Source organism: Lynx rufus, unplaced genomic scaffold, assembly GCF_022079265.1.
Source record: "Lynx rufus isolate CCGP_SWC_20201006 ecotype Redwood Valley unplaced genomic scaffold, mLynRuf1.p SCAF_4, whole genome shotgun sequence".
In the NCBI taxonomy this organism is placed as follows: domain Eukaryota; kingdom Metazoa; phylum Chordata; class Mammalia; order Carnivora; family Felidae; genus Lynx; species Lynx rufus.
This window is the reverse complement of record NW_025814856.1, coordinates 59,046,493-59,074,478: the sequence shown is the minus strand read 5'-3', so window position 1 is coordinate 59,074,478 and position 27,986 is coordinate 59,046,493. Positions and strand designations below refer to the sequence as shown.

The following is a 27,986-nucleotide window of genomic DNA, read 5'->3' as shown; positions in this document are numbered from 1 at the left end:
CGGGCCGGGCGCTGCCGCCCCCGCCGGACCAGGGGGACCGCAGCCCCGCGAGCCCCGCAGCCCCGCGCGCCCCGCACAGCATGGGGAGGCGCTGCTGGCGGCGGCGCGCTCTGGCGGCCGCGTGTCTGGGTGCCGCGCTCTTACTTCTGGGCGCCGCGCCCCGCGCCCTGCGCCCGGGTGAGTGCCCACCGGGCCCCTCCACGGGGGGCACCTGCTGTCCCCTCCCGCGCTGGGGGGTAGGGGTGGGTGGGCCCAGGGAGGCTCTAGGCGTACCCGCCCAAGCCCCGGCTCCCTGAAAGGGTCTTGCCGCCCTTGGGAGTTGGTCTCCCAACGCCCGCGAGGGGTGATCGTTCGGGGCTCGCAGCCCGGGGCCCCGGGTCCGTTGTGGGTGGCAGAGGGCATCGGGCCCACCCAGGAAGGCAGCCTCGTTTACGTCGCCGGCACCCCTTGGCGCCCGGAGGCCCCTTGACCGAAGCGGTGCAGCGTGGGTTGGGGAAGCCTGACGCTGCCCGGTCCTTCAGGTGGTCCCCCTCAGCCGCAGGCGCTGCTGCCTGGAGCGCCCCGCTCCGCCCCGAAGTTCACACCCAGGAGGACCTGGGGCTCCTTTGCACGCACTGCACGGTCTGGTTGGGGAAACTGAGGCAGCCAGTCAGGACCCTGCAGCGCGTGGTAGCTGTCCTGGGCCAGGCTTGTGCGTAGTCTTAACTCACTTCATCTCCTCCCCATTTCACAAAGGGGGAAACTAAGGCAGAGAGATTGAGGGGCAGGTGTGGGTGACTTGCCTGCTGGCTAGCCGCCTGCCTGGGGCTTGAGATGCCCAGTCAGCAGCCTGTTCCCACCTCGGGCTCTGTTTGCCTTTCCCTGGTGTGAGTGTGTTGGGGGGCTTTGGGGGCTCAGGGGGTAGGTCTCCACTGGGCTCTGTGACAATCCTTGGAGTGTCACCTTTGGAGCCTCACGGACAGGGTCTCAGGGAGTAAGTGACCACACCCCAGGGTGGACAGGGACTGTGGGCAGTGAGGGTGGCCCAAGAGATCGAGCTGAGGAGTCTGTGTTTTGGGGGGCACTCACCCACCTGGCTGGGTCTAGGTTAGTGGATAAGGGTCATTCCACAGTCTTACCTGCTGGATGACCTATTCCCCCCCCCCTCCCATGTCCTCAGTATTCCCATCTTTCAAATGGAGTGCTCAGGTTCTTCCTTATGGGTCTTTCGGGGAAGTGAAATTAAATGAGATAGTGGAAGAATCCTGAGTCTCTTCATCATGCCGGCTGTCATGATTTAGGGGTGACACTGCTCCCTTCATCTTGGGGGGCGGGGCTTCCTTCTCCTGCTTTCCCTCCAACCTCCATGACTGCCTCTGGGCTGGAGGCCAGGGTTTGGCTGGGGTCCAGGTGAGCAGGGCTTAGGGAGGACTCCCTAGTGTGTTCACCAGAGTTCTACCCAGTCACCCTGCCGATCACACTGTTCCCTGCATGCCTGGGCCCAGCCTCCCAGACCTGGACACCTCTCCAAGCTCACGGGAGGGAGCTGTGGTCAGTCTTGTCAGTCTTTCCATCACCACCCCGTTCCATGAGCAGGTGGGCTATCTGGGAGTGGTGCTCCTGGTTTAGGGTGCTCCTGATTCATGGCAGGTGCTCCTACTCCTATGTCTTAGCAGAGCAGAGTGTCCCCTAGCAGTGTGGGCTGTGGTCCTAGGGTCTGTGGCCATGACAGTCTTTGTCTACCCAGTCATTCATAGACAAATGTTTACTCAGGACCTGGACTCCCAGGGCTCAGCCGCTGGCGTGGGGTGTGAGAGAGACAGAAGGCTAGAGCATTTGGGCCCCGGTGTGTGGGGTGTGTGTCTGGGGGTATCTATAGAGGAGTAGGCACGTTGGGGTAGGCATATTTATGTCTCTGTGTCTCCCCTGCCTGGACACTTCTCTCCTGCCGCCTCCTCTACCCAGGTTTGAGAGAGAAGAAATGAGCCCAGGTACTGGTTACCTTCTGCGTTTTCTTCCTTTTGACTCTCTTCCGCAAAATCCGGGAGAGCAGGAGCTAGAGAGGGTGACGCGTGGTCCCTCTCCTAGTTTTTGCCCATGCTGTGTCCCCGCCGGAGATTCTCTGCTGCGTGAATACCCTTGGCCACGACCTTCTCACCCACCATGCTGGCCTCACCCTACCCAGTCTGACAGACCCTACTTGACGCCTGCTTCCACTGCCCCGAGACTGGGATGGGCCTCTTCTCCGGGCTCCCATAGTGCAGCCCCGCCTGCCTCCCAGAGGCCCTCTTGCTCCTGCTAGGTGCTCAGACCTTTCCCCATAGTCTGTCTTCACTCATCATAGCTTTGAGGGTGACCCTGGACAAAAGAGGGTTAATCAGACCAACCTACCCAACCTACTCTGCTGGCTCTTTTTCCTCCTGAGCCATGAGCTAAAGCCCCTGACCTCAGAAGCCAGTGAGGAGGGTGTGCTAATGTTGGATCTGCAGGCACCTGGCAGAGCCGGAGAGGAGACAGCTGGGTGGAAAGGCCTTCTCCTGCCAACCGTCCAGCTAGAGGCAGATCCTGCTGTCTGGGGACTCTGAAAGTGGCCTCATAGGGCCTCCAGCAGCTCTGAGGTTGTTCCCGAAGCTGTGCTCTGAGTTGGAAGGGGGTGAAGGGTATGGTGGGCCTCTGGGCTAAGAAGAGAGCTCCAGAGCACAGGAGGAACTTTAGCATCTTCCTCCAGGCACGCACACAGGTCTGGTACTGTCCCCTCCTTCTCCAGAGCAGTTGGGCAGGGGACACCTAAAGGACTGCCACTAGAGGCCTGGGGCCCCTAATGTGCATTTATTAGTGGGGAAGTCTGGAGTAGCCCACCGTGGCATCCCTGAGCCCCCAGGACGCCATCAGTGCTGACCTAGTGCTCAAGGTCCTGGGGACGAGGAAGATGCTGGGGCAAGATGGGACAGTTGCCCAGGATACTGCTGCCCTCGACACCCCAGCCTCACCCCAGGGTCCCAGTGGCGCTTCCACTGTCACCCCTCATCCCCTTCTGCCTTTTGCTTCCTCTGTGTCCAAACCTGGGCTTGAAGACTGTCCTTTTGTGCAACCCTGTTGACCATGGATTTGCTGGGCACGTGCTCATGCGAGATGCCTTTCTAGGGCTGGGAACAAAACTTACTAATATACCTGTCCTTGCAGACCTTACGTTTTTAATATTAAAAATCCAGGGGCGCCTGGGTGGCTCAGTCGGTTAACCATCTGACTTCAGCTCAGGTCACGATCTCATGTTTGTGGGTTCAAGCCCCGTGTCAGGCTCTGTGCTGATAGCTCGGAGCCTGGAGCCTGCTTCACGTTCTGTGTCTCCCTCTCTCTCTGTGCCTCCCCCACTCACACTCTTTCTCAAAAATACATAAAACATTAAAAAATTTTTTTTAACATCCAAATTGCTGGTCTGCATCCTCTGCCCCCAGAGACACACTGAGGGAGAGTCTCAATTTAAATCCCCCACCTGCTGGTTCACAGGGGCCTCATTAGGCAGTGCCGGATTCCACCCTCACCTCTCTCCACTCCTTTCCTAGGTTTGCAGGGTTGAGCATCTTTCCTGGAGTTGGAAGTCTCTGTCCACTTTCAGGGGACCTGGGGTTGGGGGCAGGGAAGGGAGAGTGTGGAAGAAGGTTGGATGGAGGGGGGATTATTCCCAGGGGAGGCCACCTGTCCCTTCCAGGCTGGATTGCTGTCTTCCTTTCCTCCAGGCCACCTCCCTTCTCCTGGGGTCTAATGCTTCCTGTCTGAGATCTGGGATGATGTGTGCTAACAGAGATCTTCTCCCCCACTGTCCTTCTTGGAGGGTTTCCAGGTGGGGAAGGGCCCAGGGCTTCTCTCCCTTTCCCTCTCTGTCCCCTTCCTTCTCTGGCACCACAGCACCTGGGGACTCAGGCCACAGAGACAACTGTTCAGAGCGCAGGGGTCTATGATGGTCGGGGCACCTCTCAGGCAGTGTAGTGGCCCTGGAGGCAGCCATTGGTTTTAATGAAAAACCAGTATTTTGGTCCTATGCAGAATAAATGCAGAAAAGCCCGATGACTCCTGGGGAGCCAGGGTGCCAGGGTTGAGGTGGGTCTATGACATGGGCCTGCCCTTGGATCTGAACAGGGCCTCTCAATGCAGAAGCCAGGGACCTTCTCAGGGGCAGCTAGAGCCAGGAGCAGACAGCTTGCCTCCTGGATGCCCTGTGTCCACTGCCTCCCACTGAGCCCCCCGCAGGACCCCGTCCCATAGGCTCTCCCTCATCGTCCTTGCACAGTGGGGTCCCAGTGCCCAACTCTGCATGCTCTGACTCCTTCCCCAGTCCTGGCCCTGGGCCGTCACAGGTCACAGTGTCTCAGTGAGGACATCTCAACTCAGGCCCACTTAAGCCAGATGAGGCTGCCTTCAGGCATGGGTGGATCCAGGGGTGGAACCCTTGTCTCCAGCTCTAGGTTTGGCTTTTCTCTGCAATGGCTTCACTTTTAGCTGCCTCAGTCCAGAAGGGCTCTTGACTGATTTCTAGGCAGAGTCCCAAGGATGTGTCTCATTGGCCTGAATTGGATCCCGTGGTGTCCACCTCTGAGGGACAGTTGCTGTGGCAGAAAGGGATGGAATGCTCCGATTGGCTAGGCCTGGTCACCTGCCTATCCCAGCAGCTACTGGAGGAGGGAGCCTATCAGAACCACGTGGACGGAGTGTAAGCAGGTTTGCTTCCGGAGGGATGCCCAGCAGGCTAGCAAAAGGAGTGGGAGTGGCTGCTGGCAGCCAAATCGATAGATGCTCCCACACTGCGGTCCATTCTCAGGTACTGTCAGTGTTCCCAGGGCTCAGAGGCACCATCCGGGCCTCCAGAAAGTACCATGAGAAAAGGTTAACTGGCAAGATGGATGGCTCACTAGAGTACGGATTGGTAATTGCATCTTGCAGAGAAGGAGACTAAGATCAGGAGAAGGAAAGTGACTTGCTCACCCAACTAGGAAGTGTGAGGGCCAGGATTTAATCCTGGTCTAAAGCCCTAACCCTTATGCTTTCTACTCTATAGGCTGGGGTATTTGGGTTGGGCTTTGCAGGCTGCATAGGACTTCACCAGGTGGGAAAATGAGGAGAGGGAATTTGGGGCAGAGGGAATGGCACAGACAAGAGAATGGAGGAGTGAAAAGGCCTGGTGTGCTAAGGGATGTGCTGTGGGCAGAGCTCAGGGTTCATGAGATGAGGTGGTAGGGTGGAAGCCAGAAGTATACTCTAAGTTGGGGCCCGGTCATGGGTGGCCTTGAATGGCAGGCTAAGAGTTGGGGCACTGTCCTTATGGCCATGAGGGGCTATCAGTCTTTAAATAAATTATTCATTGGCACTAGGTGAGTTACAGGGGTAACAAGAAAACAAGACAGTCCCTTTTTACAGAGTCAACTTTCTGGAAAGGCAGCCAGACATCAACCCATACACAAACCCCATTGTTTCAGCGGTAATAAATGCCACGCATAAATTAAAAGGGGAGACCTGGGAAAGGTCCTGACGTGGAGTGCTGCTCTTTGGAGAGACCCTCTTTCTAGAGGGGACATCCGAGTTAAAATCTGAACAAGAAGGGTTACTCTAAAGAATAGGGGTTCCTGGAGGAGCACCCCAGCCAGAAAGAACAGTTAGTGCAAAGGCTCTGAGGTGGGAACGCCCCTAATGTGTTCACTGATTGGCAGAAGGACCAGTGTGGCTGGAGCTGGGGGGGAGGGTGGGGGGGTGGGGAGAGGAGAGAGGTGGACCAGGAGGGTTCTGGGAAGAAGCAGGAATTTGTTGTTAGCCAGTGGGAAGCCATGAAGGTTTTAAGATCACCAAGGTGGAGGGAAGAGAAATAGCCTCCTATTTCTGAGTCTCCTGAGTGAGGAGATTTCTGTGACTGTCCTGGACGGAGGAGGCAAGGGGGCAGGGGGGTGGGATAGGGGCAGTTCTTAACCATCCTGGAGGAAGAGGTGATGAGAATATACCCAAGAATGAGCTGGCCAGATGAGGGGTTCCATTCCAGGTGGAGTTCAGCAAATAGAGTTTGAGTTTTAAGTACAAGTGGAGAGATCTCTAGTTCTCTTCAGGGAAAGAAAAAAAAAAAAAAAAGTGGGATTGTTTTTTATTTGTGAAGGGCTTGTCAACGTGTTCCTCCCTGAGCCTGATTGCCAGAGGGAATGTCCCTGACCCTGGGGCATGCAGGTCACCCTGGAAGTCCCAGGTCACCTGGGGGACCGAATGGGCTGGGGTAACCTGCCCTCCACCCTCCCCCAGCAAGGTCCCCGGGGGCCTGTCAGCGCTGTTTGGGCCTGGCTGCCCCTGCCTGTCTGATCTTGCAACACTGTGCCCAGCTAGAACTTATTAACCAGAAACCATGTGTCGTAATCTTCACTCACTGGACTGGGAATCACCAAACAGTGTTTCTCTCCCAAATGGTGAAGTTTCAAATGGCCCACAGAATGCCTTGCGCCCCCCACCCCCCACCCTGCCCAGCTGCAAGGGGCAGCCAAAGCCTTTCCTTAGGGGTGGGTGTGCCAGGGACCATCTCACCGGTTTCTGCCTTCAGTTTCCCTGTGTGGCAGTTCACCCACCTGCCTGCAGTTCTGGTGAGCTTGGGCGGGGCTGTGTGCTGGGCAGGATGGGTGCCCAAGAGATGTGCCCTCAGAGGCATACGTGCACTATGGCCCGGGGTCAAATCCTTTTTCTGGCCTTTGCTCGCTGTGAGGCCTCAGGCCTGTTTCTTTCCCTCTCTGAGCCTCAGTTTCCCCATCTGTCAAATGTAGATAAGAATGGTTTCTACCTGATACCAGTGTCAATGTGTGCCGAGCTCAGTGCCAGGTGCTGGCCGACCCTAGGGCTGTGCCCCAGGTGCTTCTTCCCTGGTTCCCGTGATCCTGCCCAAACCCTGCCTCCTTTGCCGACTGCCATGCCCTCCTGGGGGCTTCCTGCCTTCATGCAGCGGGCACCGCAGAGTGTTGGGCTGTCTTTGCACCGACCTACTGGATCAGGACTGTGGTCTGCTCTTGAGGCCAGGGCTGCATGGTTTTCAGGGCCAGGATCCCTTTGGGCATGGGTGCTGGGCTCTCCCAGACTGTGGTCAGCTCACACCGCATCGCTTCCTCCCTTTCAACCCCAGCTGGTTTGCTTTGAGCAATTTCAAAACTCCAGCTGCTTTACTGCTGTGATCTGTTTCTCCTTCTCCCAGCCTCTGTCCCTGTCATTGTGTGTAGCTCTGTCTCTTTCTCTGTGTCTTTGGCACCCCCTCGTCCCTCCCACCTCCCTTCCACCACCCTCCCCCGCCTCCCCATACAATCTTCTGCTATTTTTGTCTCCTTTTTCAAAGCAGAACCCCATGGTGGTTTTGCCTGTGACTGCCCTGGGCTGGCCCAGGCCCCTCCCTGGCTGTGAGACTGGGCCTGCCGCCTGGCTCTTCCTGGCTTGTCTGTTCCGTGGTGCCCTTGGGAGGGAGCCTGGGACCTGAAGCCTAGTGGAGGGGCTGCACATTGGAGGACACAGGCCAAGAGAGGCTTGGGGAAACCAGAGTGGAGGTTGGGGGATGCCTCACTGTGGCCCTGTTTGGGCCACCCTGCCCTCAGAGCCAAGCCCCCAGCTTTCCAGAGTTGGGGGCCAGATCGAGGGATCTTCAAGGCAATCCCCTTCTAGCCCTCCTAGTCCTATCCGTCCTCCTCCCTGGCCAGCCTGCCCATCCCACTGGACTATAAGTTCTTCTGATCTGTGTGGTGGGAAGAGGTGGGGCTGGGCGGAGGTGGCCCAGCCCTGTAATCACTGGCCACAGCTACTCTATAAATAGGACCTCACTCTGGTGCCTGCTCCCTGTGACCCTCCACCCACTGGCCCCTGAGGTCTGGTATAGGACGCACTTTCCTGCAGGCTGTGGCCTGAGCAGGAAATGAGAGGCCCCATGCAAGGGTTGGTGTTTTTGAAGGCTGGGTGCCTCCAAGTTGTGGGGCCTTGGGGTAGAAATGGACCTAGGTTTGCTTCACAGTCCCTGGGGGCACCTCCTACCCACCCACCCCCCCAGCCGCCGTGGGTACCAGCCCTTCCTCAAACCCAGCTGTGGCCCTCAGAGGAGCTCATCACTGGGTGACCTCGGGCTACAGGTAACACATCTGCAGAATGGTGAGAAGGGTCCCCTGCCTCCCCGGGCTGTGACTGGTGCTGTGCTAATGTGACATAGCATCTCCTGGTGGCGGCTGCTATATTTAGGCCAACCTGCCAGCCCCAAGCCTGGGGCCTCCCTGCACAGCCAACATGGCTGCCCCCCGGTCAGCTCATTTTCTGATGACAGTGGTGTTCCTGGGAAACGTCCAGCTGCCGGGAGACAGAAGTTCCAGTCCTAGGGCCATTGGTGAATCACAGGACACAATTAGGCCCTCCCCTCACCTTGGCTACAGAAGAGCCCAGACCTTGTTCCAAGGACACTGGAGTGGGGAAGGAGCCTGAGGCTGCCAGAGGCCCTGGACAGTGGGCTTCTGGTGCACACAGAAGGTTCTGGAGGCCAAGGCAAGGTCAATCTGTCATTTATGCATTCATTCAGCCAGCCTCCACCAGGCTTTGCTGTAGTACAGGGGTTCTCCAGGTGTGCTCCTGGGCCAGCAGCATCAGCATGACCTGGGGGGCTGTTACACATGTGGATTCGTGGGTCCCCCTCCAGACCGCCCAGACTAGAACAAGTGTTTTCTGTGTTTTCGTTGGCCCCCACGCATGCTAAAGTTTGACAACCACTACTCATGGTCAGTTTGCCAACAGATAATCAAATTTTCAGTTAATCAAATTTTCCAAGTTTATTTGTTCGTCAAAAACATGTCTTAAATCTTTTCAGTGAATGTGTTCTTCTTGGCAGCATTTTTTAGATTCTTCATTTTATTGAAAGCCAAGGGTCATGGAAACGTCCGTTCTTCTTATGGATATATTCTTTTCTCTTATGACCCTGAATTCTTGAAGGTATTCTTGTTATGAACATGCAATGTTCTTGTGAGTTCAAGAATATCTTATGATAGCCATCCAATATATTTACATTTGTAAGCTAGATTTGCATAAAATGGTCTTGCATATATCCTTTTTGGTGATCAGTAATTTTATTTTCATTGAGCTTTAATTCTCACTCCATAAAATCACTTTTTCAAAGGACACAGTTCAGTGGTTTCTTAGCGTATTTAACAGTTGTGCGGTATGTCCATTCTATAATTCCAGAATATTAGCAGTAGCAGTGACTCCCCTCTTTCCCAGTGATTTCCCCCACCACCTCCAACCCCTAGCACCCACTCATCTATGTGCCAAGTTGAAGCCAGCGTCAGTACTCTTTCCTTTGTATGGATGAATAATATTCTTTTGTATGGATGGACCACAGTGTTCATCCATTCATCAGTTAATGGAACCTGAGGTTTTGGTTATTAAAAATAATGCCATGGGAACATTTGTGCGTAAGTTTTTGTGTGAACGTTGTTTTCAGTTCTCCTGGGCATGTACCTAGGGGTGGAATTGCTAGGTCATAGGGTAATTCAATGCTTAACGCTTAACTTGCTTTCGCTCACCTTTTGTTATTGTGGTAAAATACACATGACATAAATTTTACTGTCTTAATAGTTTGTAGGTGTACCGTTCAGTGATATCAATGCATTCATAGTGTCGTGTGACCATCATTCCAGACCTCTTTTCATCTTGTAACACTGAAAGTCTGCACCTATTAAATACTCCACATTCTCCCCTCCGCCACCCCAGCAACCGTCATCTGCTTTTTGCTCGATGGTTTTTACTACTCTAGGTACTAAGTGGAATCCTTCATGATTTGTCCTTTTGTGACTGGCTTCTTTCACTCAGCATAATCTCCCCAGGGCTCATCCAAGTTGTAGCCTGTGTCAGAGTTTCCTTTCTTTTCAAGGCTGAATAATATTCGTTGTGTGAATAGACCCCATTTTGATTATCCGTTCATCTCTTGATGGACACTTGGGTTGCTTCCATGTTTTAGCTTTTGTGAATAATGCTGCTAAAAACATGGGTGTGCAAATACCTCTTAGACACCCTGCTTTTTCAACTCTTTTGAGTATGTACACAGAAGTGGAATTGCTGTGTTCTGTTAATTCCATTTTTGATTTTTTGTGGAGCCTCCATGCTGTTTTCATAGCAGCTGCCCCATGTTACATCCCCACCAACAGTGCACAGGGTTCTAATTTCTCCACATTGACAACACTTGTTTTTTTTCTCTCTCTCTCTCTCTCTTTTTGATAGTAGCCATAATAATGGGTGTGAGGTGGTATATCATTATTGTTTTGATTTGCATTTCCCTAATGATGAGTGATGTTGAGCATCTGTTCATGTGCTCATTGGTCACCTATACATCTTCTTTGGAGAAATGTCTATTCAAGTCCTTTGCCCATTATTGAGTTGAATTTTTTGTTGTTCAATTTTAGGAGTTCTCTATATATCCCCTATCAGATACATAATTTACAAAAGTTTTCTCCCATTCTGTGTTGTCTCCCATAATGCACAGAATTTAAAAATTTTCAAGTCCAATTTATCTATTTTTTCTTTTGTTACCTGTGCCTTTGGTTATATCCAAGAAACCACTGCCAAATCCAAGGTCATGAAGCTTTTGTCTTATGTTTTCTTCTAAGAGTATTATTGTTTAGGTCTTACATTTAGGCCTTTAATCTATTTTGAGTTAAATTTTCTATATGATGTGAGGTAAGGGTCCAGCTTCATTCTTTTTCATGTGAACATCCAATTTTCCCAATGCCATTTGTTGAAAGGAGTGTCCTTTCCCCCACTGAATGGTCTTGGCACCCTTATCAAAAAGCATTTTACCATATATGTAAGAGTTTATCTCTGGACACATCTCTTCTCTTCTCTTCTCTTCTCTTCTCTTCTCTTCTCTTCTCTTCTCTTCTCTTCTTTATATGTCTGTCCTTCCACCAGCACCCACTATTTTGTTACTATAGCTTTGTGGTTAGTTTTGAAATGAGGAAGTGTGAATCTTCCAGTTTTGGTCTTTTTCAAGAATTTTTTTTGATATTTGGGGTCCTATTGAATTTTGGGATGGGTTTTTCTATTTGTGCAAAAAACGTCATTGGAATTTTGACAGGGACTGCATTGAATCTACAGATCATTTGGGGCAGTATTGACATTTTAACAATACTAAGTTTTCCAATCCATGACCATGGGATGTGTTTCCATTTCTTTGTGTCTTCTTTAATTTATTTCAGCAGTGTTATGTAATTTTCATTGTACAAGTCTTTTACCTCCTTGGCTAAGTTAATTCCTAAGTATTTTCTTCTTTTTTAGACTATTACAAATGGAATTTTTTTTGTACTTTCCTTTTCATATTTTTTATTGTGTATGGAAATTTTATTACTTCCTTCCAGTTTGGATGTCTTTTATTTCTTTTTCTTGTCTAATTGCTCTGACTAGAACTTCCAATATTGTGTTGAATGGAAGTGGCAAAAATGGGCATCCTTGCTTTGTTCCTGATTAGAGGAAAAACTTTTAGTTTTTCACTATTGAGTCTGATGTTTGCCATGGGTTTTTCATATATGGTTTATATTGTGCTGTGGTACTGTCCTTCTGTTCTTTGTTTGTTTGTTTGTTTTGAGTGTTTTCTTTTTTATCATGAAAGTATGCTGAATTGTGTCAAATGGTTTTTCTGCATCAATTGAGATGATTGTGTGGTTTTTTTTTTCCCTCCTTCATTCTCTTAATATGGTGTAGTACAGTGATTGATGTTTATATGTTGAACTATCCTTGCATTCTGGGACTAAAGCTCACTTGGTGATGATATATAATCTTTTAATATGCTGTTTAACTTGTATTTCTAGTATTTTGTGGAGGATTTTTGCATCAATGTTAATAAGAGATACTGTTTTCATTTCTTGTAGTGCCTTTGTCTGGCTCCCTTCCCCCCTCCCCCGCCCAGAGTTATTAGTGGCCATACAAATTGAATTAGGAAGTGTTCCCTCCTCTATAATTTTTGCAAAAGTTTGAGAAGGATTTGCATTAGTTCTTCTATAAATGTTTGATAAACTTCACCAGTGAAGCCATCAGGTCCATGGCTTTTATTTGTCAGGAAAATTTTTATTACTGATTCAGTCTCCTTACTAGTTATAGATGTATTCAGATTTTCTACTACTTCATCTTAGTACATTTTGTACTTAGTACATTTTAGAAATTTGTCTATTTCATCTAGGTTATCCAATTGTTTTGGCGTACAATTGTTCATAGTAGTCTCTTATAGTTCTTTTTACTTCTGTAGGGTCAGTAGTAATGTCCCACTTTCATTTATGATTTTAGTAAGCTGAATCTTGTTTTTCTTGGTCCATCTAGCTAAAGGGTAGTCAGTTTGTGGATCTTTCCAAAGAACCAAATTTTGGTTTTATTGACTTTCTCTATTTTTCTATTCTCTATTTCACTTGTCTCTGCTCTAATCTTTATTATTTCCTTCTTTCTGCCAGCTTTGGGTTTATTTTTTCTTCTTTTTATAGTTCCTTAAGTTATGAACTTAGGTTGCTGATTTGAGATATTTCTTGTTTGTTTGCTTGTTCATTCATTCATTCATTTGTTAATTTATTTTTAATTTATTTTAGAGAGAGAGGAAGGGCAGAGGGGGAGAGAGGATTTTAAGCAGGCTTCATGCTCAGTGTGAAACTAAAGTGGGGCTTGGTCCCACAACCCTGGCATCATGACCTGAGCTGAAATCAAGAATTGGACCCTCAAACGACTGAGCCACCCAGGCACCCCTCCCCTCTTTTTTTTTTTTTTGATGTAAGAATTTATAGCTCTAAATTTCCCCTAAGCACTTTCACTGCATCCCATAAGTTTATGTTGTTTTCATTTTTGTTTCCAAGTATTTTCTTTTTTTTTTAAGTTTATTCATTTTTGAGAAACAGAGAGAGACAGAACATGAGCGGGGGAGGGGCAGAGAGAGAGGGAGATACAGAATCTGAAGCAGGCTCCAGGCTCTGAGCTGTCAGCACAGAGCCCACTGTGGGGCTTGAACCCATGAACTGTAAGATCATGACCTGAGCCAAAGTCGGACACTCAACTGACTGAGCCACCCAGGTGCCCTTGACTCCAAGTACTTTCTAATTTCCCTTGTGATTTCTTCTTTGATCCACTGGTTGTTTAGAAGTGTGTTCTTTGATTTCTACAGATTTGTGAATTTTCCAGTTTTCCTTCTGTTATTGATTTCTGACTTCATCCTGCTGTGGTCAGAGAATATACTCTGTATGATATAATGTCTTTTATTTTTTTTTAACATTTATTCATTTTTGAGAGATGGAAAGACAGAGCATGAGTGGGGGAGGGGCAGAGAGAGAGGGAGACACAGAACCCGAAGCAGGCTCCAGGCTCTGAGCTGTCAGCACAGAGCCCAATGCGGGGCTCAAACTCACGGACCGTGAGATCATGACCTGAGCTGAAGTTGGACACCCAACTGGCTGAGCCACCCAGGCGCCCCTTTTAAGATCTATCCTGACTTATTTTGTGGCCCAACATATAGACTATCCTGGAAAACATTCCACATGTGTTAGAGAAGAATGTGTGTGCTATTGTTGTTGGATAGAGTGTTTTGTATGTGTCTATTAGATCTAATTGGTTTATTGTGATGTGTAAGTCCTTTGTTTCCCTCCTCATGTTCTATCTCATTGCTTAATTCATTACTGAGTGGTATACTGAAATCTCCAACTATTATTGTAGAGCTGTCTATTTCTCCTTCCTATTCTGCCAATTCTTGTTTCATTTACTCTGATAGCCTACCATTAGGTAAGTAAATGTTTATAATTGTTCTAGCTTCTTGCTGTATTAAAACTTTTATTCATATATAAAGTACTTGTCTCTTATAAATTTCTTTGATTCAGAGTCTATTTTGTCTGATATTAATATAGCCACCTTTGCTCTATTTTGGTTACTATTTGCTTGGAGTTTTTTTCCATCCAGTTTGTATCACTGGATCTCAAATGAGTCTCTTGTAGAACACAGATAGAGTTGGGTCAGGTATTTTTATCCATTCTGCCCATGTCTGTATTTTGGTGAGTTTAATCCATTGACATTTAAAGTAATTCCTGATAAGGAGGAACATCTGTCATTTTGCTATTTGTCCTCTCTATGCCTTATAGTTTTTTTTTTTATCCCTCATTTCCTGTATTACTGTCTCCTTTTGTGTTTAGTCAGTTTATCTTTTTGTAAATTCCTTTCTCACTTCCTTTGTGGCTACCATGGGGATTACATTTAATCCTAAAATTATATGTTGTATTTTGGATTTATACAACTTTAACCTTGCTAAGTACAGAAATTTTGCTCTTTTACAGCTCTGTCCCCATCCCTTTCAGTTGTTATTATATAATTACATCTTTATACACTATATGCCCACACACATAAACTAGTAATTCTTTTAAATGCATTATTCTCTTAAATTACATAGAAAACAAAAATTTGGAGTTAATAATACTGGCTTTTAGACTGATAATTGTTTTTCTTTTTTTTTTTTTGCTTTAGATATAGTCTCTTTTAAATCATATAGAAAACAAAAAGTACAGTTACAAACTATTGTTACGATAATATTATCTTTTATAATTGCCTGTGTATCTACCATTATTGATATTTACTTCTCCATACAACTTCGAGTTACTGTCTAGTTTCCTTTCATTTCATCTTGCAGGACTCCCCTGAGCATTTCTGGCGGGACAGATCACGAACTCCCTCAGCTTTTGTGTATCTGTGAATGTCTTAAGCTCTCCCTCACTTTTGAAGGAGAGATTTTCCAGATATAGGTTTGTTGATTGACAGTGCTTTTTTTTTTTTCCTTTAAGCACTTTGAATATATCATCTCATTGTCTTCTGGCCTCCAAACTTTCTGATGAGAAATCTACTCATAATCTCATTGAGGCTCCCTTGTACGAGTGATGAGTTGTCTCTCTCTTGCTGCTTTCAAGATTGTCTGTCTTTTGAAAGTTTGATTTGCAAGTCTCTTTGAATTCATCTTACTTGGAGTTCGTTATGATTCTTGGATGTTTATATTCTTGTCTTTCATGAAATTTGAGAAGTTTTCAGCCATTATGTCTTCAGATATTCTTTCTGTCACTGTCTTTCTCTTCGCCTTCTGGGACTCTCACAGGAGTATGTTGATTTTGATGTTGTCCCACAGGTCCCTTAGGTTCTTTTTATTCTTCTTTAATCTTTTTTCTTTCTGTTCCTTATACTCAGTAATTTCCATTGTCCTGTCTTCAAGTTCACTGATTCTTTTTTCTGCCTACTTAAAATCTGTCTTTTAATACCGCCAGTGAATTTTTCATTTCAGTTATTGTACATTTTAGCTCTAGAATTTCTTCTTAGTTTCTTTTAACATCTTTACTGATATTCCATTTTTTTCATAGATCATTTTCTTGATTTTCTGCACATCTTCCTTTAGTTCTTTAAGCATCTTCAAGACAGTTGTCTTATAGTCTTTGTCTCATATATCTGCCATCAGATTTTTTTCAGGGTGTTTCTGTTGATTTATTTTCTTCATCTGAATGGACCATACTTTCCTCTTTCTTTGTATGACTTCTAATTTTTCTGTTGTTGTTGAACACTGGACATTTGAATCTAATAATGTAGTAACTGTGGAAATCAGATTCTCTTACTCGGTGATTGCTATTTTTAGCTTGTTTTTGTTTTTCTGATTGTTGTAGGCTGTCTGTGCTGAGGTTCAGCCCACGTTATAAATTTAAGGTCTTCTGGGGCGCCTGGGTGGCGCAGTCGGTTAAGCGTCCGACTTCAGCCAGGTCACGATCTCGCGGTCCGTGAGTTCGAGCCCCGCATCAGGCTCTGGGCTGATGGCTCAGAGCCTGGAGCCTGTTTCCGATTCTGTGTCTCCCTCTCTCTGTGCCCCTACCCCGTTCATGCTCTGTCTCTCTCTGTCCCAAAAATAAATAAAAAACGTGGAAAAAAATTTAAGGTCTTCTTAGGTCTTTTTCTGAGCCTCTCCCTGGGCATTCACAGTCAGTTTCTAATTTTCCCCATTTTTGCCATTGCTTTGAATGTTTTAGTGTTTAATACCTGGCTCCCCAAAAAGGGGAAAAGAGAAAAATGAAAGGTGGAGAAAAGGGAACCAGCCTTTTAAGCCCCTCGGAAGTCACTTTATGTGGAGGGAGAGGGACTTGGAACAATGTGGGGAAGCACACCTGATCAAAGCATGGATCTCTGATATTTGGAGAATGGCATCCTTTTTGCCCACCCTGCTTCCTGCATGCTGTATGTAAGCTACTCCAGGAACACATGCACAGCTGTCTGCCATGTGGCTGTCTGCCATGTGGCTGTCTGCCATGTGCTTCGAGCTGTAATCGGAGAATACTGCCACCTTAATGACATTAAATCTCCCAATCCACAAACATGGGATATTTTTCCATTCGTTCAGGTCTTCAATTTCTTCCAGTGATGTCTTAGTTTTCAGCGATGAGTTCTGCACTTATTTTGTTAAATTTAATCCTTAATATTTTTCTTCTTATGCTATTGTAAATGGAGATGTTTTTGTAATTTCAATTTTGGGTTATTCATTGCTAGTATTTAGAAATACAATTTACTATTGTATATTGGTCTTTTATTCTACAATCTTGCTGAACTAATTTATTAGCTCAAGTAGTTTGTGGATTACACAAATACACACACACACATTCTCTATATATTCGTGTTATCTATGAATACACATAATTTTACTTTTTCTTGTCCAATCTGGATGCCTTTTTTCTTTCTTTTTCTTGCCCAGTACCCTGGCTAGAACTTCTAGTACATTGTTGAATAGAAATAGTGAAGGTGGGCATCCTTTGTTTTGTTCCTGATCTTAGAGGTAAAGCATCCAATTTTCACTATTAAATATGTTAGCTGTGGCTTCTAGATGGCTTTTATCCGCTTGAAGAGGTTCCCTTCAATTTCTAGTTTATTTAGTGTTTTTATTATGAAAGGGTATTGGATATTGTGCAACACTTTTTCTGCTTGTACTGATGATGATTGTGTGGGGTTTTTTCTTTATTCTATTAATACGGTGTATTACCGTGATTGATTTTTTTTTTATGTTGTACCACCTTTGCACTCCTGAGATAAGCCTTACTTGGTCATATATAAACCTTTTTATATGTTGATGGATTCAGTTTGATGTGTTGTTTTGTTTTGTTTGTGAGGATTTTGCATCTATGTTCATAAGAGATATTGCTCTGTAGCTTTCTTGTGATGTCTCTGTCTGGTTTTGGTATCGGGGTAATACTGGGCTCATATATGAGTTGGGAGGTATTTTCCCTCCCCCATTCTGTTTTGTTTTTTGGGAGTTTTTTTGAGGGGCATAAAGAGTTTAGAAGATACTGGTGTTAATTCTTCTTTAAATATTTGATAAGATTCAGGAGTGAGTTATCTGATTCTGGGCTTCTCTTTGTGGGAATTTCTTTCCATTACTATTTCAATGTATTGTTATATGTCATTGAGATTTTCTGTTTCTTTTGAGTGAGGAATTTGCATCTTTTTAGGACTCTTTCCATTTCATGTAGGTTATCTAATTTGCTTTTGTATAATCGTCCATACCTTTCTCATTTCTGTAAGATTCAGTACTAATAGCTTTTCTTTCATTCCTGTTTTTACTAATTTGAGACTTCATTCTTTCCCCCACTCCCAGAGATGCCTTTATTTAAAACAAACAAACAAACAAACAAACAGCATTTAACCATGTGCACATGTGCTAGGGTCACTGTGATGGTACCAGCCTTTCATTTTTATTTATTTTTATTATATTTATTTACTTTTTAAATTTATTTTTAATTTTTTTAATGTTTATTTTACTTTTGAGAGAGAGAGAGAGAGAGAGAGAGAGAGAGTGGGGGAGGGGCAGAGAGCAAAGGAGATGTAGAATCGGAAGCAGGCTCCAGGCTCTGAGCTGTCAGCACAGAGCCCAACTTGAGGCTCGAATCCACAGACCGTGAGATCATGACCTGAGCCGAAATCAGACGCTTAACTGACTGACCCACCCAGTGCTCATTTTTTAATTTATATCAAAGTTAGCCTATAGTGCAACAATGATTTCAGGAGTAGATTCCACTGATTCATCCCCTATGTATAACACCCAGTGCTCATCTCAACAAGTGTCTTCCTTAATGCCCCTTACCCATTTAGCCCATCCCCCCTCCCACCACCCCTCCAGCAACCCTCAGTTTGTTCTCCGTAATTGAGAGTCTCTTATGTTATGTCCCCCTCCCTGCTTTTATATTATTTTTGCTTCCCTTCCCTTATGGTCATCTGTTTTGTATCTTAAGGTCCTCGTATGAGTGAAGTCCTATCATATTTGTCTTTCTCTGACTGGCTAGTTTCACTTAGCATAATACCCTCTAGTTTCATCCACGTAGTTGCAAATGGCAAGATTTCACTCTTTTTGATTGCCGAGTAATACTCCATTGTGTGTGTGTGTGTGTGTGTGTGTGTGTGTATCTTCTTTACTCATTCATCTGTCGATGGACATACTTTGGCTATTGTCAAAAGTGCTGCTATAGACATTGGGGTGCATGTGCCCCTTTGAAACAGCACACCTGTATCCCTTGGATAAATACCTAGTCGTGCAATTGCTGGGTTGTGGGGTAGTTTATTAATTTTTTGAGGAAACTCCATACTGTTTTCCAGAATGGCTGCCCCAGAGACGTCATTCTTTTCTTCTTGGTCAGTCTAGCTAAAGTTTTGCCGATTTTGGTGATCTTTTTTGAAGACTGCATATACTTTATTCATTTATTAACAAGTATAATCATATTTAATCATATTTAAGAAAAATATGATCAAGAAGCATAAGATCGTAAGCCTATGCTTACCTATGTCAACTATATACTAAGAATATATTCATATTAATTGAATATGTAGGAAGATATTCCTTAAGACACATTTAAAGTAAAAGAATAAATTTAGTAAGCAGGGTTTGTGGTAGTTTTAAGATTGAAGAGTGCAGTACTGAGACAGATAGACAGTATCCCTGCCCACTGTCTTCCAGTCTGGGAGACCGTGAAACCTGCATTTACCAGGAAGTGGCATACACACTGGCCAGGGAAGTTCAGGCTCCTGTAGGAGCCCACGGCGGTCATGTGACCTGGTGGGCTGTCATTGGAGAAGCTGAGTTTGGCTGTGCCACCTCTCCTGCTACCCAGCCCTTTCTGGCTGCCTGGACAGCAGCTAGCTTGGTGATTCCCTTCGGGCTCCGTGGTCATGGGGCTGGTGGGGGTGGGGCATAAGATGAAGGCAGATGGAGACAGTGGGTGGTCAGGCCTTCACCAGAGGGCTGGATAACACCTTTCCTCTCATCCCTGCCTGACTGGCATCCTCCAACTCTGAAGGGCAGGACATGGGGCAGGAGTGATACCAAGTACTCTGCCCTGGTGGGTCAGGGGACCTATCAGTGCCCCACACTCCACCAAGCCCCCTGGAGGCAGGTGAGACATAAGAGGGAAACTGATTCCCAGAGGTAAATCAGATGTGTCCAAGCCTCCCGAGAGCCACAGCCAGTCCATTTGATGCCTCTTTCCTTGTGCCCCACAGCATTTGAAAACAGCCTGGGCTCTGGCTGGCTCAGTGGGAAGAGGAGGAGTCCCCTGCAGATGCTGTATGATGTGGACCAGGTAGGTGGACAGACACCCACCCAGTGATGCCTCCCTCTACCTCCAGCCCCGGGAACCTGAAAGCCCACGTGTAGACCTGCTGTCATGGGACTGGAGCCCGCAGGAGGGCATGATGAAGCTTCCTCAGTAGTCAAGGCTCTGTGCAGAGAGGAGAATGCCTGTGACAAGGGCAAATCTTGGGGCAAGCTGGGAGATGCGCCCACCCACCCTCCACCATTGACCCAACAACAGACTGAGGCCACACCGTGCCAGACACTCTTTTCTGCATTGTGGGTATAAAAGACTGAAGCAGACCCTTAGGAGGTCTAGTGGGGAGACGGTAATTAAGTGAACCCCCAGATTTTAGTACCCGCTGTGGTAGGGAAACAGGCAGTAGCCCCTGCCCTCGCAGTGTTCTCAGGCACACAGACCGGGAGGCTTGCTGGCCCGTGCACTCCACTTCTGCTCTGGGCCTGCCGGGAGCCCCCACAAACCCCAGCCCCCCTCCCCGCCATGGTTATACCCCACTGAGAGCCACAGGCCCCTGGCTCACACACACCCCAGCACGTACAAGGAGAGGCACCCATTCAGACAGCACGTGTGGACCACCTACTGTGTGCAGTCTGTGCTCGGGATGCTGCTGATCCAGCGGCAAGCAGGTCAGCTGGGTCCCTGACCTGGTGCAGCTGACATTCCCATGGGGGGGAAGACATCATCCCATTGCCACCTGCATTAACCTGCGACTCGTTTGCATCAGGGCAGCCCTAGGTGCAATAAGAGATCGACCAGGAGCGTTCTCGTTTAGATTGGGGGCTGTGGGGGGGGGAGGGGAGCCTCGCTGAGAAAAGGACATCGGAGCTGAGAACTGCTGAAAAAATGTTGAGAAACAAACAGTAGGGGGCCGAGTGCCTGGAGGTGAGGGGGCAACGGAAGAGGGGGTGTGAGGTGAGCCAGGAGTAGGCGGCAGCTTGGTGGTGCCTGGCAGGTGGGGCAAGGGTAAGAGGGAGCCATAGAGGGTTTTAAGCTGGGGAGAATGATCAGACAGGTTGGGTAGATAGCTGTTCACTGAGTCCCTAAGTGCTGAGCCAAAGGGGCCTGTGGAGCTCATCTGACCTTGGGTTGCAGGTGTAGAGGCCTTGGTTCAGAGAGGGTGACTGGCTTGCTCTGGACCACACAGCAAGCTGAGGGCAGGCCAAGCTCTCTGTAGGATCCTGGGCCCCGCTAGTTCCACAGGCCCCTGAGGGTCAGATGGAGTTGGCTCAGCCCCCTAATGGCCTGAGGTCTCACTGACTGTTGGGTGCAAGGCCCTGGGAGCTTAGCACCTTGCAGCTGAGAAATAAAAGTAATAAAAATAATCCGGCCAGTGAGTGCTAACTGTGTACCAGACACTTCAGTTCTGTGAACATATTTAGTCCTCATGGCAACCCTACAAGGTAGGGCTGTAGGGCTGCTGTTTTCCCTGTTTAAAGATGAGGAAACTGAGGCAAAGGGAGGCCAAGGACACAGAGAAGGTGAAGAGCTCATAAGGACTAGAGCCACGCTAAGGATCCAGCCAGCTGAGTCCAATCAGGCCGGGAGAGATGAGAGTTGTAGCTGCAGGACTCGGTCCTGGACCAGCAGGCGTAGTGGCAGCTTCTGAGTCCTAAGCGGCCTGAGTTGAGAGTTCCAGCTTCCGTACTCGAGAGCTGTAGGCAACTCATTTCTTCTGAGCCTCAGTTTTCTCACTTGTATGGAGATAACATTGCCTGTCTTGGTATTGACGGAGCTCCAAGCGACAGAAAAGCTGACTTTAAGCCATTAGGACAGTCGGTGTTTACTTCCCAAGATGCTCAGAGACCAGCCAGCCCTCTGGAACAGCATCAACATGTTGCGCATCATCGTCTGGATGTTGATTATCTGTTTCATGTCTTGTTGTCTCCTGACTGCAATCTGACTGCCAGGGCTCCGGACCTCTCCTCCTAGGACAGCAGCCCCGAGCAGAAAGAGAGGGGGGCAGGCAAAGGTTTTTTTCTTCAAGGGCCCTCTCTTTTTGTGCTGAAGTCTTTCCTGGGACTCATCTAGCAGACTTTCCTGTAATCTCCTTGGTCAAATCCAAGCTACGTGTGCACCGCTGGCCCCAGAGCTTTCGTGAAGTTGTGTGAGATTGCTGTGACTGGTTCTTCCCCAAGGCTAGGCACACGACCTACCACAATTGAGGTCTGCTGGCAGGGAAGGTGGCCCAACAGGTGGGGGGGGTGGCCAGTATTCCGTGCCATAGGAAATATGTTGGGTTGTCTGGAAGCTAAAAAAGCAGACCTTGGCTGTGGGGCACCTGGATGCAGCCTCTCCTGGCACTCGTGTGCAGCCAGGCTTCTGAGGGCAACCCTGTGAGTCTGCCTTAGAGGGTAGGGGATCCTCCCAGGCCCCCCAGAGCCGTGGCTGAACTTCGCAGCCACCCTTCAGTGCGATTTTGAAAAGGTGACATAGCACATGATAGGGCATTCAACCTCCCAAAAAGGTACATACAGTGAAGAGTACCTCTCCTTCCCACCCTGTTCCTGCTGACCCCTGGAGGTGACCAGTTAGTTTCCTGTGTGTCCTCCCAGGCACGTTCTGGGTATGTGTGTAGTGTCCAGTGCTCAGTCATGTGCTCAGGTCACTTTGCCAAAATCACACCTGCAGGGCATATATGTCCTTTCTCTCTGCTTTATGTTTGAATTGTGAAAAATTCAAACATATACAGAAGTACAAAGTACATTAAACCCCTATGTTCCTATCACCCAGTTTGAACAGTCATCAACTCTTACCCAGTCCTATTTCATCCAGACCCTTCTCCCCTCCATTCCTACCTGGGATTATTTGGAAGCAAATCACAGCCTTGTTTATTCTGGGACAATGTCAATATATATCTAAAAGAGAGGCTCCCCACAACCTATCCTTTTCTGAAACATTTATTTCCTTCCCCAACCCTTTTTAAACCCAAAGTGTGGGGTGTTGACTCTTGTTCTATATTTCAGCTTTTTCACTGAAAGTATCGTGGATTTATTATTTTTTTTAATGTTTATTTTTGAGAGACAGAGACAAAGTGCAAGCGGGGAAGGTGCAGAGAGAGGGAGACACAGAATCCGAAGCAGGCTCCAGGCTCTGAGCTGTTGGCACAGAGCCCGATGTAGGGCTTGAACTCATGGACCATGAGATCATGACCTGAGCTGAAGTCGGACAGTCAACCGACTGAGCCACCCAGGTGCCCCAGTATCTTGGATTTCTGCAGGATGCTTTTAAAGGCACCAGAAGCACAACTGAGCATACATGCACGCGTGCACACACACACACACACACACACACACACACACACTTCCCTGCCCCCTCCCCCCAGCGTCAGATACTCTCATGAAGGCACGGGGTACAGTGTGCCCCCATTTCAGAGGCTGCTTTGTCTCCTTGCAATGGAAGCACTCAGAACTCTTTTTTCTTAACTGAGATATAACTCAAATACCATAAAACTCACTTTTAAAGTGTACAATTCAATGGGTTTTAGTGTATTTACAAGGCTGCATAGCTGTTGCCACTCTAATTGCAGAACGCTTTCGTGACTCCAGAAAAGAAACCCAGCACCAGTTAGCACAGTCACTCCCCCTTGTCCCCTCCCACCCACCCCTGACAACTAGCAATATGCTTTCTGTCTCTGTGGATCTATTCTGGACATTTCTTATAAATGGAATCTATCCGACAACATATGGCCTTTTGTGCCTGGCTTCCTTCACTTAACATGGGCAATCTTTTCAAGTTTCATCCATGTTTTAGGGTGTATCAAAATTTCCTTTGGGGGCGCCTGGGTGGCTCAGTCTGTTGAGCACCCGACTCTTCATTTTGGCTCAGGTCGTGATCTCATGGTTTGTGAGTTTGAGCCCCATGTACTGTCAGCATGGAGACTGCTTGGGATTCTCTCTCTCCCTCTCTCTCTACCTCTCCCCCATGCTCGCTCTCACTGTCTCTCTCTCTCAAAATAAACACTGAAAAAAAGAATTTTCTTTCTTTTATTGGCTGAATAATATTCTATTGTATGCATATGCTACATACTATTTATCCATTCTTTGTTGATGGACATTTGGGTTGTTTCCACCTTTTGGCTATTATGAATAACGTTGCTGTCAACATTATTTACAAGTTTTGGTGTGACATATGTTTCTAGTTATCTTGGTATATACCTAGATGTGGAGGGCTGGATCATATGTTTATTTATTATTTTTTGAGAAGCTGCCAAGCTTTCCACAACAGCTATATCATTTTACACCCTCAGCAGCAATGAATGAAGGTTCCATTTTCCCACATCATCAACAATGTTTGTTGTTGTCTTTTTTTTATTATGTCTTGAAGGTTTTTAAGGCAATTCTGAGGAATTAAAAACACTCTCCTAGAAACTCCTGAACCAGGAAGAGGAGGGGTGGGAGGGGGGTTGGAGGGTTAGTCTTGGAAGTAGAAAACCTGTTTAGTGCAGAAGGGACTTGAGGAAAGGAGGAGGGATGGGTGGGAGATGGTGGCTTGGGTCTTAGCATGGCCGAGGCAGGCTAGGAGGGGCTGGCCTGGGTGTCCTAATACTACCTAATTAATAGAGTCGTAAAGTGCACAGAAGACTTTCTGGCATACAGTGGGTGCTAGATAAATGCTCGATGTTAATATCTCACAGAGGAGAGACAGGCTTCAGAGAGGGCAAGCTTCCTGCCCAGGCACTGAGATTAGAGATGGTTGGTGGTAATAAAAAGAAATCAAGACCCGCAGGAACATACAGAAGTAGCTAATTTTATCATTGAACAAAAAATATCTCGGTAGCCTGCAAGTGGCTGCATTTTTCAACTCTTTATATGGATTTAAAGTATACCGTTCATATACACTATCCTTTCAGTAAAAAGGGAGCGGATATTCAATCTGCGCCCACCCTTACCACTCTGATGACATAACTTCTTTATCAGGCTTACTCTGATGTGGTCATATTCATTCTGAGGCCTTCCTCGGTCCTGAGCGCCCAACACTTGTTTGTCACATCCTTCCACGTGCCTCAGCGAGGTTAGAGCCATTTCCCCCCAAGTTCAGGTCCAGGACAGATCCCTGGGTCCCAAATCACAGAGCGATCAGTGGCAGTTGCTGGGGTTTCAGTCCCCCATTCCTTCGCCGCGGCCGGGTGGGCGAAGGGCCCGCAGCGCTGACCCGTCCGTCCGTCCCCCGACCTGTCTCCCGCAGGGCCCGCGCTCGGCCATGGCCGAGGTGCACCGGCAGCGGCGCGACCTGCTGCGGCGCGCCTGCAGCCGCCACACACGGCGGCAGCGCCTGCTGGGGCCCGAGGACCTGCGGCACGTGCTGGTGGACGACGCGCACGGCCTGCTCTACTGCTACGTGCCCAAGGTGGCCTGCACCAACTGGAAGCGCGTGCTGCTGGCGCTGAGCGGCCGCGCCCGCGGCGACCCGCGCGCCATCCCCGCCCACGAGGCGCACGCGCCGGGCCGCCTGCCCTCGCTGGCCGACTTCAGCCCGGCCGAGATCAACCGGCGCCTGCGCGCCTACCTGGCCTTCCTCTTCGTGCGCGAGCCCTTCGAGCGCCTGGCGTCGGCCTACCGCAACAAGCTGGCGCGGCCCTACAGCGCCGCCTTCCAGCGGCGCTACGGCACACGCATCGTGCGGCGCCTGCGGCCGCGCGCGCACCCGGACGCGCTGGCCCGCGGCCACGACGTGCGCTTCGCCGAGTTCCTGGCCTACCTGCTGGACCCGCGCACGCGCCGCGAGGAGCCCTTCAACGAGCACTGGGAGCGCGCACACGCGCTCTGCCACCCGTGCCGCCTGCGCTACGACGTGGTGGGCAAGTTCGAGACGCTGGCGGAGGACGCGGCCTTCGTGCTCGACCTGGTGGGCGCGCCGGGCCTGCGCTTCCCCGCGCCGCCGCCCCGGGCCAAGGCGGCCGCCGCGCGCGACCTCGCCGAGCGCCTCTTCCGGGACATCAGCCCCTTCTACCAGCGGCGTCTCTACGACCTCTACAGGATGGATTTCCTGCTCTTCAACTACTCTGCTCCCTCCTACCTGCGGCTGCACTAGGCCGCCGAGTCCCGGCGGCGGCGGAGCCTGGCATGTGGATGCCCCGGGGTCTCGGGTGGACTGGAGAGTGTGCATTTCTGGTGGTCCCCACCCCCACCGTCCCCTGCACCTCCATGCTGGTGCCACCTGCCCGGGACTCCGCTCTAAGCACCACTGCCCCCGCGATTCCCTGCTTGGCCAGCACGCCTGGCCAGGTTTAGGTGCAGTCCACCTTGTGTGACTGCCTGTCACTTGACGCTTGCTTCCTCTGCTCCAGCTGGACGGCCTTTCTCCAGACCCCTGGATGGGAGAGCATTGAATAACTGTTATTCGTTTGAGGCCATTTTGGGGGGTCGGCTTTGCCCCCAAACCTGTCTGTGGTGCAAACAGAGCAGAAATGATGGTTCAGTGTGACCTCTTCACCTCGCCTGCTTTGGTGGTCACATCCCTGTCCCTCGTTGGGCTGAGGCTAGAGCCATCCGTGCCAGTGGGCATGGCTCTGGAGCCCATCCTGAGTTGCCTTCCACTCTGCCTGTCACAGAGCAGCACTGTGTCTGGCCCCACCTTTGACCTCAGTCTGGCCAGATCCCAAGTCTTCCGTGTGTGCTCACAGAGCTCAGAATGGTGCCCGGTTTTATAGGACCTTGGTGAGCTGGGGAGCTCATGTTTTTGAAATAAACGTTTTGTTATTTTCTGACGTTTGGAGTTTCTCTGCTTCACTTTGCCATTTGCTCCGCTGCGTGGGGCTGTCCGATCTCGGGGATCTCAACAAACCTCTGAGCCTCAGTTTTCCTTTGCTGCTAAATGGCAAAAATGCCAGGTGGTCAGGAAGATCAGGCGAGAGAGAGACGGAGAGCCTGGGTTACCTTCACAGCAGCGCACCGGTGTGAAGGGCTATATGGGCAGTGGGGTAAGGAGTCTGTGCACTGTGGATGGGGCGTGCTAAATTCTGCCTGGAGGGGCAGCTGGGAGAACTTGGGGGGGGGGAAAGTCTAACCTTTCGATCTGCTTAGGCTGAAGATCAAAGCTGAAACCAGCTCAGTGTGTATGTGTGTGTATGTGTATATTTGCAGCGTGTGTCAGGCCACTTGGCAATGAGTATCCACCCTTCTGGCTTTGGGAAGACAGCCAGCTGTGGGAGTGCTCCCTTAGGAAGGACTGAAAGTCCCCTTAGTGACTGGTTGAATATATGGTGTCCTTTTTCAGTTTCCTTGGATGATAAAGTAAAATGCCAGTACTTTGGGAAGAACAGGGCAGGGTAGCTTGAGGTTTGAGAAACAGACATCAGAACACAGCTGAGGTAGGACAGCTTGGCAGGGATGAGGCCAAACTTCTCTGGTGGTGCCCCCACACCCTGCAGTGAGGGCCTGTGAGCCTGGTCACAGGGCCAGGCTGGCCGAGACCGGCAACTCAGTCACATTCACGCCTCGGGCTTTGTTGATGTTGTTCCCTGTGTCTGCAGTGGATGCTCTTCCCTCCAGGCCAGTCCTAGGGTTCCCTCTTCTCAGGAGCCTGCTGAGGCCTTCACGGCCACTGTGTCCTGGGCCCTGCCAGTGGGGATCAGTGGCAGCCAGCCCTGTGAACTTGGGGAGGGGCCCCGCTGGGCTCCCTGTGAAGTCTCACCCCACTCACTGGAGGGCTGTGGAAAGCCCAGGATCCTGAACCGTTACCAGGGGGAGGGGGGAGGGGCCGGGCCTGTGACATGCCCGGAGGCCCTGTGTCCTTGTTCCTGGCCCCCTGTTGCCCACGTGCTCCCCCGTACGCTATACCCACACCGCGTCCCACCCCACATCCTGGTCAGCTGTCCCACACCCACTTCGATGGCACACACCTTTGTTCCGAGCTTCCTCGGTGCCCACACAGCCTGTGATGTGACCTGTTTGCTGAAGTTACCACCCACTCAGGTGTCACCCAGAACCAGGTGGTCACCTTTAGAAGTCACCCTCCCATTCGGTCATCACACGACCTGTTGCCATCTCCTCGGTGCCTGCTGCATCCTGTAGCTCGTCACATGCACACACACTCCGTCATGCAGGAGAGGCACTGCCCGCCCCCAGCTGATGGCACCTGATGTACTCTTTGCTGTGACCGCAAGGCCCACACCCCAGGCCTTCTAGGGTTAGAGGCACCCCTTCCTCCTGTCCTGCTGGCCCTGGGGGATTCATCGTGCTCCGGTGTCCTCTGACCTGCTTCCTCTCTGGCTGGCGCCAGAACGTGTCCGTCCTCACTGATCACAGGCTGACTGCCCACCCCTCAATGGCAAGGTCCCAGCTGGGTCCTCCGATGGCCTGAGGAAGACGGGGTCTCACGTGAATAGCTGGACAAGAGGGTGCCCAGATTTTCTGTTAAAACGCTGCG

The 27,986-nt window shown here is 49.2% G+C and overlaps 1 protein-coding gene across 1 annotated transcript; it reads left to right on the top strand.

Moving 5' to 3' along the window:
* The first annotated feature begins 35 nt into the window (after window positions 1-35).
* On the top strand, window positions 36-26,325 carry CHST13 (carbohydrate sulfotransferase 13). The gene is made up of 3 exons (XM_047097412.1): window positions 36-177; window positions 19,528-19,607; window positions 24,804-26,325. The coding sequence occupies exons 1-3, from the start codon at window positions 81-83 to the stop codon at window positions 25,647-25,649; spliced, it is 1,023 nt and encodes a 340-aa protein (XP_046953368.1). The 5' UTR covers window positions 36-80; the 3' UTR covers window positions 25,650-26,325.
* The last annotated feature ends 1,661 nt before the right edge of the window (window positions 26,326-27,986 follow it).

Excerpts from the sequence above, each read along its gene's own strand:
- CHST13 (XM_047097412.1), top strand. The coding sequence starts at position 81 with ATGGGGAGGCGCTGCTGGCGGCGGCGCGCTCTGGCGGCCGCGTGTCTG. Across the intron at positions 178-19,527 it reads GCCCCGCGCCCTGCGCCCGG|CATTTGAAAACAGCCTGGGC; the intron begins GTGAGTGCCCAC and ends TGTGCCCCACAG. Across the intron at positions 19,608-24,803 it reads TGCTGTATGATGTGGACCAG|GGCCCGCGCTCGGCCATGGC; the intron begins GTAGGTGGACAG and ends TGTCTCCCGCAG.